At 32.0% G+C, this 9,634-nt stretch overlaps 2 protein-coding genes across 2 annotated transcripts; both read right to left on the reverse strand.

The window, feature by feature from the left end:
• Positions 1–830: 830 nt before the first annotated feature.
• On the reverse strand, positions 831–2,634 carry LOC112904405 (probable cytochrome P450 6a13). The gene is made up of 2 exons (XM_025974324.1): positions 2,064–2,634; positions 831–1,473 (listed from the first exon to the last, which is right to left on the reverse strand). Exons 1-2 carry the CDS (start codon positions 2,632–2,634, stop codon positions 1,202–1,204), a joined length of 843 nt encoding a protein of 280 aa, XP_025830109.1. The 3' UTR covers positions 831–1,201.
• A 2,304-nt stretch (positions 2,635–4,938) lies between these two features.
• Positions 4,939–7,303, reverse strand: LOC108732510 (probable cytochrome P450 6a13). Its single transcript, XM_018463367.2, has 3 exons — positions 6,081–7,303; positions 5,438–5,689; positions 4,939–5,377 (listed from the first exon to the last, which is right to left on the reverse strand). Exons 1-3 carry the CDS (start codon positions 7,174–7,176, stop codon positions 5,214–5,216), a joined length of 1,512 nt encoding a protein of 503 aa, XP_018318869.1. The 5' UTR covers positions 7,177–7,303; the 3' UTR covers positions 4,939–5,213.
• Between the last annotated feature and the right edge of the window lie 2,331 nt (positions 7,304–9,634).

A 9,634-nucleotide genomic window follows, 5' to 3' on the forward strand; every position in this document is an offset into this window, starting at 1 on the left:
TTTTTACGTAATTTTCGTATTGTATCAATTAAATTTTCTTTAATTGAAATTGTATTGAAAATCTGTTGGCACCACGTGATTCCTCACATTTTTTTACATGAATTTCACCTATTGGATCTTTCAGAATGATTGTTTAACAGATCGAAAATTAAAGTGCGCTTTTTTATATTTACAGTTTTTACGTAATCAGGTCATAGACGTGCCATCAAATAATTTTGTCTCTGTGATTATTGGGAAAATAATGATAATAAATAATATCAACTCAAAATTCTACTAGAAAATAGGAACATTTTGCAATGTTTAAATTATACGTGTAATTTAAATTAAAGTAAAATTAGTGTGACTTCTGTTTTTGCAGATTAGATGACAAATAACTTATGTAAGGGTTGTAAGATGTTAATTTTAGCAGAATGCATGCTGAACTAGAGTCATCTACCAAACGGTTTGTAACTGCGAGTTTTTGATGTTATTAATCTCTGAAAATGATAACTCGCACGTATAGGTTGATGAAAACATTTATTAAAATATCATACGCCAGCTTTTTCAAAAAATTAAATGTGTTTGTTATTGCATTCCATGTTTCCAAAATTTTATTATTAGCATTTTCACCTGTATTGCCCTGGCAGTCTTTCTGTTTCAATTATTTCTAACTCTTTCCTTGTTCCAACAACTTTTTGAATCATATTGAACTAGACTCAAATGTCACATCAGGGTACATAATAAACTTTCGTACCTATTAGTATTTCCGATAATTCTCTGAAGTGAGAAAATCTTGCTGAAAATTCCTTGATTAAAGAATCAATCACAGAAACATTGTGACGTGCCCAAAATATTGTGTCGCGTGCCACCAATGGCACGAGTGCCATTGGTTCGCCATCCCTGACCTATGCCATTCTTAATCGCGATTATTTGCTTGTAATGGGAGGTCGGTGTTTTGTAACGTAATATTTGAGGGGTATGCAGAAAACGAGGCGCATCGTGACGAATGGATGAGGAGAAACGACGTAGTTTATAAACGGCACCGAAAGAAAAGAATGTTGATCGGTTACTTCACATGTAATCTCCCAATAATATAATGATTAGGTATAGTCCAAAATCTCATGTCGTCGCCTGTGCAAGAGACTGACCTTATTGCATTCACAATGTATACCGCCAGGAATGTAACAAAGGTCAAGATTCATAAGATTCTGAACCAATTCTACTATGTATCTATACAATAACCTATGCAATTGCGGGGTCCATCCAGAAATGGCAAATACGTGCAAGGAGGTCGTTTACTTTTATTTATTTCAGTAAATCGTTCCGGATCGAATACCTCCGGGTTTGGATAATATTCTGGATCCCTGTGTATACCCAAAATTGATATGCATACCTTTACCCCCTTTTGGATAACCAAATTGGTGCCTTCTACGCGATAATCTTGTATACATTTTCTGATCGATATGGGGAGGGACGGATACTTTCTTAATGTCTCTGGAATAATAAACGTTACATGTATAAAAAATGATGTCATCGAAGGATTCGGACCTAGTTTAATATTAGTTCTTTGTTTCAATTCCTTTTTTAATATTTTAATATTCAAAATAAAATATCAACCCCTATACAAACGATCGACAAGTAATTTTAAGTCCGGATGTTTTTGAAAATTTTTATTGAGGTCCACTAAAAACATACTCCTTCCTCCAAAAGAGGTCAAACTTGCCTTGTTACCTTCAGAAAAATATTTTTTTTAAATAACTTGAGTAATTTGCTTTCAAAAAATTTTTGCTGATCCAGTTTTTGACCTTCGGCGATTTGGACCTGAACCGCGGTCTGCCAGTTGCCGACCGTTGCCCTGTACGATGGCTTTCCCACTTAGTTTAAAGTAGATTCAAACAACTTAAGTAAATAATTGATATAACTTTTCTGGCGTTCTGTATTCCTAGCTCTTATTTATACATTTTGAAAATATAATATTGGTAATAAAATTGCAGAGAAATCATGATCAATATCACCAATCATGAAGTATATTACTATAATTGCTCATCATATTAAAGAATTAAAATTTAATTATTTTTTCTCACCGTCCGTTACTCTGTCAAGGTATTCCATTTCCGTAAGAGCCTCGTAAGACAATAGTCCATTATGTTTCTCCAAAACCGTTGTCACCTCTTTGCGCAGCTTCTCTTGTATTTCAAGATTACAACCAAGTTCATAAATAGCATGTGTTAAAGCGGACGAGGTTGTTTCGAAGCCAGCGTTGAAGAGCAGCAGTGCCTGAGTCGCAATGTTAGTTTTTTTTACTTTCTCGTTGGTCTCGTTTTTCTCCAATTCCATTAATGATTGAAAGAAATCGTTATATTTTGCATTGTTCTTAGTTCTATAATCAAAAACTTCATCCACAATGTTCATAAAAAAATCTGAAACATCTTTCGGAAATACACCCAGTCCTAGGTACCTTGCCAATTTAGGGAAACCTCTGGTGAATGTTGCTTTCAGAAGTCGAAACGGTGTGAAATGGAAAAGGCGTTTTCCGAATTTTCTAAAATCGGTGTTTGGATGTTCCATACTGTTACATTCTACTCCAAGTGAGCAACGGCCAATAATATCTGTTGTCAGGCATCCCATCAACTCCTTTATCTCAACAGGCTCCATTCTTCTTACATAATCGTCTATTTTTTTTACGAATCTTTCGTTATGTATTTGCAACAAGGGACACATTAGTTTTAATTTGCTTATAGTAAAAAGTGGTGTCAATTTATATCTCATATCTTTCCAATCTTGACCTACCGCCGTCAATAAATTGAAGCTTAAAGGATCGTGCTTTTTGTTATAATAAGCAACCCTGTCGGAAAAATAGTTGAAGTCTTTAATAAGGATGTTCTTGATGATGACTGGATCTACTGGTAAATAGAGTGGAGTAAAATAAACGTATATTCCGCCATGCTTTTGATTGCTTCTTTTAAAACTATTATAAGCATCTGCTACTGTTACATGTCCAGATGCAGTTTTATTGAATGGATTTCCCAGACTTCCATAAGGAAACTGAGGGCGTTTTACGGCAATGTCGAAGTTGTCCCAATACGTGTATCTTCGTTTAAAAATTATATATACTAACAAAATGCCGATTCCCAACGGCACAAGTATAGTCATTAACACAGATAATAATAGAGATTCCATATTTTTAATTTATTAAGAATGCACCTGCTTACGCCGACATAAACAAACTTATGTTTATAAAATTTATAAAAGGAATATGTTTAATTATTGAATATTATCTTATAATTTAGACAACTACTGTTACAACTTGATGTTTTTTGTAAATTATCTAGAATACATGAAAATATATTCGTTATTACAGTGCTCGAACTGCTTCTAACTTACCTATACGAATAATGATTATACTATAGTATCACCTGTAGAAACAATTAAAAGACTAGATAACATGGATAGTAAAGTAAAATAATATTTTCTAATGATTGTCGACTGAATGATATTACTATCTTTATTGACAAAAGTACCGCAAAAGTATTAACTAATCGGAATTAAACGGCATTGAAAATTTTTTCCCGGAGCAAATGAAAAACATACACCTTCCGTCCTTATTTTTATTTAGTTATTGTTACTTATATTTTGAAGAAGATCGTGTAAGCCATAACATATCTTTGTTTAATTTTAAATATGTAAAATTCAATGCGTAGTTATAGTCGTAATTAAAAATGGTCATTAATTCACTTTTTGTCAAGTCCGGACTACATTAGTTGCGGACATCAGTCCATTTCAATGGAATCTGTGAAAAAACAGACAAATATATTTTGATAATGACGTCAGGCGTCGGAGGGTGTGAGTAGGTGATGGGTAATACCCTCTGGGTATGATACATAGCAGTCGACATCGGCTTATGGGTCAATCGTAGAGCGATAGATTTCCTTAAAATAAATTAAGTAAGATTTGATTACGGGACAGAGTCTGTTGTAATAATATCCTTCGTGAAACGCCAAACGTTCTATATCAACCAGCTTCACTTTCCTTACACAATCATTCATTTTATCCGTGAGTGATAGAACTTAAAACTAATGAACTTTTTATAAAATTACTCAAAATCGCAAACCTATGTGGGATTTCATAAAGAAACTAAGTCTGTTGTAACTACAAAAAATACAGATTTGTACTTCTTTTAACTATCCTGTCATCATAAGAATCCTGTGGTTGCCTACTTATAATCAAGGAATCATAATTTGGTGCATGTCCAGATGATGATAATGATTCTGAATAATCAATATGGAAAGCAATAGAGTAATATTCGTTAATTTTAAATAAAAAATAGTCGTTTCAAATTAGTATGTATATCTAAAACAAGAATAAAATTCGCTATAATTAGTGATATTGGGATATTTCCAAAACTTTTCTTCGTTTTTGACTTTAATGATTGCATCAGTTTGTAGTTACAATTTTATTTTCAAGTGCCTTCTTTTCTATAAGACGTCTGACGTATTTTCATAAATATATTTCACATTTAATTCTATGTTGAAAGAAAAAAAAACTGCATACGTTTAATTTTTTCGAAATTGTCAGTCAACTTTTTAATTTCTCACATATTATGACAATCTGGATCGACCACATTTGGAAGATGATTCGCATAATAAATTTTGTTTTATATTATGCGTTAATTTTAGGAAAGGAATTAATTAATAAAAACAAGAAAAAATAGAAATTGCTTGTAGTCTTTATTTAAATNCGACTTCATCTTGTTCCCTACCATGAAGAAATGACTAGCGAGAAAGAAGTTTAGCTCAAACGAGGAAGTCATCGTCGAGACAGGGGGGGATTTTGGAGAGTTCGACAAATCTTATTTTTTGGAGGGGTAAAAAAAATGGCAGGGTCGTTGGGAGAAGTGTATCTTTCTGAAAGGGGACTATGTTGAAAAATAAAAAAACTAATTTAAAAAAAAAGGTGTCTTCATTTCTAACACGGGTACTTATTGAACCGCCCTCGTATATGAAACAGTCTGTTGTCCCTAACTTCAAATTCAAGTTTGCGACGTTTATAGCTGAAAGTACCGAATTTTTAAAAACGCTGCTTAGCAAAGAACTTATTCCGGAAGCTAAATTTAGAGAAAAATTCACTCCCTTCTGTCCAATAATTGTTCTTAAATACACCCCTGATTAAAATGATACATTACTAAACTGAATACTTTATTATTCATTTGAGTCAGATGTCTTAACAAACTTTTGTTACTGGATACGTTCAAAATCGAGATAAATTTCATCAGAAAATCGATAAGTTAACGAATGCTTATCCAATCGTGGTATCCCAGTCTTCGGATTTAGTGTGAATCTGAATTGTTTTATGACATTCACTACTCCAATTTTGACTAACAGTAGTCCAAATCTTAATCCTAAAACCGAAACATTTCAATATTAAAAAAAAGTATTCAATAATAATATATATAACCAACCTATACAGTTTCGAGGGCCTTCACCGAAAGGCAAAAATGTGCAAGCTGGCCGTTTACTTTTGTTTTCGCTATTAAATCTGTCAGGGTCAAATTTTTGCGGATTTGGATAATATTCTGGATCAGAGTGAATACCCAATGTTGATACGATAACTTTCACCCCTTTTTTGATGACCACATTGCTGTTTTCTATCTTATAATCTCCTACGCATTTCCTGACCAGTAAAGCTACAGGTGGATACTTTCTTAGCGTCTCTGTAAAATTGGATTGACAATCTTTTGGCTAATAATGTGCAAAGTAGAATTAGCACAGCTACAACAACTTTCGAAAAATTATACCCTAGTTATAAATTGAATAATGAAAGAGATAAATCATTGTGTTAAAATTAAAGTAATTCCAGATTCTAAAGACAAAGTACGCATATTTTTCATGTCTAGATTTAATTTTTACTATTTTCATTTATTTAAAATTGTACTGTCAAATAGCTTAGTGTTGTTAACAGACAACTGTGTTGTTTCTTTAATGTAATTGTTTTAATTTTTTTTTTTCATTTTACAGGTAACCAGTAAAAAATCTTTAAAGTAGAAAAAATTAAGTACGCCTTATCATTAAAATTAAATTTGACTACAATTACTTAGTCCATACCGTCAATAACCTTATTAAGATACTCCATTTCCATCAGTGCTTCGTATGTTAACTTCTCGTCGTGTGTTTGAAGAATCGATAACACTTCCTGTCGTAATTTATGTTGTATATTAGTATTAAGAGCAAGTTCGTACAATGCGAAAGTCATAGCGACAGAAGATGTCTCAAAACCTGCACTAAAGAAAACAAAAGTTTCTGCTGTTATTTTGTTTCTCTTCTTTATCTGATCTTGTTGGTCTTTTTCTAGCTCCAGTAGTGTTTGAAATAAATCATTTCTTTTCACATTATTTACTTGTCGATGTTTGATGTTTTCGTCTACAACTTTTAAAAAAAAATCTGAAATTTCCTTCGGTAAGACACGTATTTTTAGAAAGCGTGCAACTTCAGGAAAGTTTCTGGCAAATGACTTTTTAATCATATCCATCCTTGTAGTGTCGAATACTCTTTTTCCGTTGGTTCGAAAATCAGAGTTGGGATTTTCGCAACTGTTACATTCTATACCAAAAACGCAACATCCTATGACATCTGTCGAATAGCAAGCGAGTATCTCTCCGATCCCAAACGGTTCTTTCGTTTCAATCATATTGTCAAATTTATTTACTAATCTATCACTGCAAATCCAAATTGTATCAAACATTTTCCTCATTTTCCCTGATGTAAATGTTGGAGTCAATTTAGTTCTTATTCTTCTCCAATCGTCACCTTCCAGTGTCAATACATTAGCGCTTAGTGGATCATCTTTTTCATTATAATATATAGCATGGTCGGTGAACGAATTAAAATCTCTGATGAAGATATTCTTGATTATGAGAGGATCCAGTGGCATATATAAGGGATTTAATAAGACGAAAAGTCCAGCATGCTTTTCACCCTTTTCTTTAACTTGTCTGTATATTTTTGACAAAGTAACGCCAAATGATTCCTCTCTATTTATTATGCCTCCTACGCTTCCACATGGAATAACTGGAGGGACCACATATAAGTCATATTTATTCCAATAAGTATAGGCACGTTTAAAATAAAAGTAAAGAAACATAACAAGCGTTCCAAGGCAAATGAGGATATTTGCGAGAGTTGATGAGATCGAAAGAGCCATGCTAAAATTAAAACTTGTGCTTTTGTGGCTTTAATTTGCACATAAAGCGTAGGTACTTTTACCGAGGATAATAACACCTTGAGTGTCGAAATGCGTTTTAAGAATGAACGTAATGCACAAAATTCAACAAAAGGCACTCATACACTTACATTTTTAATACAAAATTGTTCAATCATTGAAATTGTCACTTTTATCAGCTATTGTTAAAAGTCAATGTTTTTTTGGAACTTATCTGGAAAACATGCAAATGTTTTGAATAACTAAAATGTTACAGCAGCTCTATGTAATATCTCTATGAGTGATGTAAGTCAGGATTACAAGCAATAAGTTATCAGCAATGTTATGACAGACGAGTTTGTATCTTAACCATCCTTGAAGAACGTCAATAGTATTAGCATTTTTTATTATGTTCTGCTTGGGAAACCTAAAACATCAACTTAATGATTCCAAATTTTTTGATGTTCCAAACTGAAAAGTTGCAATTATATGCTTCGTAAAACACCAAATGTTTTATCTCAACGTGCTCCACCCTCCATACACAATCATTTATTATACCGTGAATGTTAGAATTTTCATAAAGAAACTAAGTATATTGTTGTTTGCAAATCATAATTGTGAAAGGCCCACACACCCAACTGAGGATTTATTAGGGTGTAACTACAAAAAAAATACATCAGATTTGTACTTCTTTTAACTATCCTGTCATCACGAGAATCCTGTGACTGGCTACTTCTAATCAAGGAATCATAATTTGACGCATGTCCAGATAAAGATAATGATACTGAATAACCAATATGGGAAGCAGTAGAGTAATATTCGTTAATTTGAAATAAAAAATATTTTTTAAATCCTTGTTAAAAGGAAAGGAAAACTGCATTTCAAAAACAAACCTATTCATGTTCATTGTAGTTCGTTAAAAATGAAATTTTATTTTTAAGTCGCCAAGATTTAATCAAAAACTGATAAATTTATATCTTCTAAAATTATAAGAGATAATAATAATCATAACAAATCGCTCTGGATAACACTTATGGTGCAAACCCTTGCAATAGCAAATGTATGAGAAAAGAACTTATTGTTTATTACAGCTAAATTCAGCTGGAATTGTAATATTGACTTGCACAGTTTTGCATGTGGAGCTGAAGTAGGTACTTCCCCCGCGTTCTAATACCAGACCTGGCTGACGCTGCTGCTAGCCATAAGTAATATTTGAGCTACGATACTGATGAGTGTTTTATCGTTCTGTTTCCGTCAAGACGGATCGGATTTGGATTTTTATGATCCTTTACTTTCTATCGAAGTATCGTATCAGCTTTAATAAGCCTACTTCGGTGTAATGATATTTATTAATATGTTGCCGGAAATGTATGAATGCTGTATTTTATTATTTATATCGTCCTTGATAAACAAATGTGAACATCAGTCGGCGTCGATCAGATTTATTCGTACAGACTATGTTAGAAATACGATATGTCTTTTCTTTTCTCCAAATTTCATTAAAAATTTACTGTAAACTACAAAGTTACTGTAGAGGATCTCACATGCTGGACCCCCTTAGATATTAACTTAACCCGATGCAACATAAAATTTAAAATAGCAAGCATTGAACTTCAGATAAACGAAAAGATATTGTTTAATGAAAAACTATGCACTGCTTTGTTCAAATCGAAACTTTTTGCGATTTTTCTCTGGATAAACACGGTTGATAAACTACTTGCTCAAGAAAATTTCGTAGCCGAAACCATACAAAAAGGAGCTAGACTAGGTTCATGATTGACAGAAAAAAAACAATGCTTCGGAGTATCGCAGATTGTATATTTATCTATATTATAATTATCACTTTGTGTGATTCTTATCGTTGAACAATCATTTAATGTCATTCATTATTCACATATTGCAAGAATCGTTTTCATTCGTTTAATTTTGAAAATGGACGGAATAGTGATCACTTGAGATAATTAATAATTTTTCTCTAACAAGAGAACATTAATTTTGCGTTAAAAGAATATCAAATTCTCAAAACTAAAATTCATAATTTATAGAGCAATAATAAAAAAATATTATAAATAATCAAAAATTAACAAGTCACAAAGACATTTACAAAATGGTAATTACAATAAACTAAATTTTTTTTAATAAAGCCACACCGTTTAAGCTTCATAAAAATTAACTAATTGGTTGTAGTTTTACATTTGTCAATAAATCTTATACCTTAAATTCACTAGATTTTTGTTTTCAAGTATTTTTTTTTATTAAGAACTAATGATACAATTGTGGCTGTCCTTAAACCACATTATTTACTTGGTTATGGTTGATAGGTATAGGTAATAAAGGCTTTGGTTAATGAAAAAACACTCCATCTTGTGCTATATTTTATTTGTTTATATTATTGTTTATACCATTAAAATCCCGCCCTATATTTATATATACTTACAGAAAACCATTTTTTTAATGACTT

Source organism: Agrilus planipennis, unplaced genomic scaffold, assembly GCF_000699045.2.
Source record: "Agrilus planipennis isolate EAB-ADULT unplaced genomic scaffold, Apla_2.0 scaffold48, whole genome shotgun sequence".
In the NCBI taxonomy this organism is placed as follows: Eukaryota; Metazoa; Arthropoda; class Insecta; order Coleoptera; family Buprestidae; genus Agrilus; species Agrilus planipennis.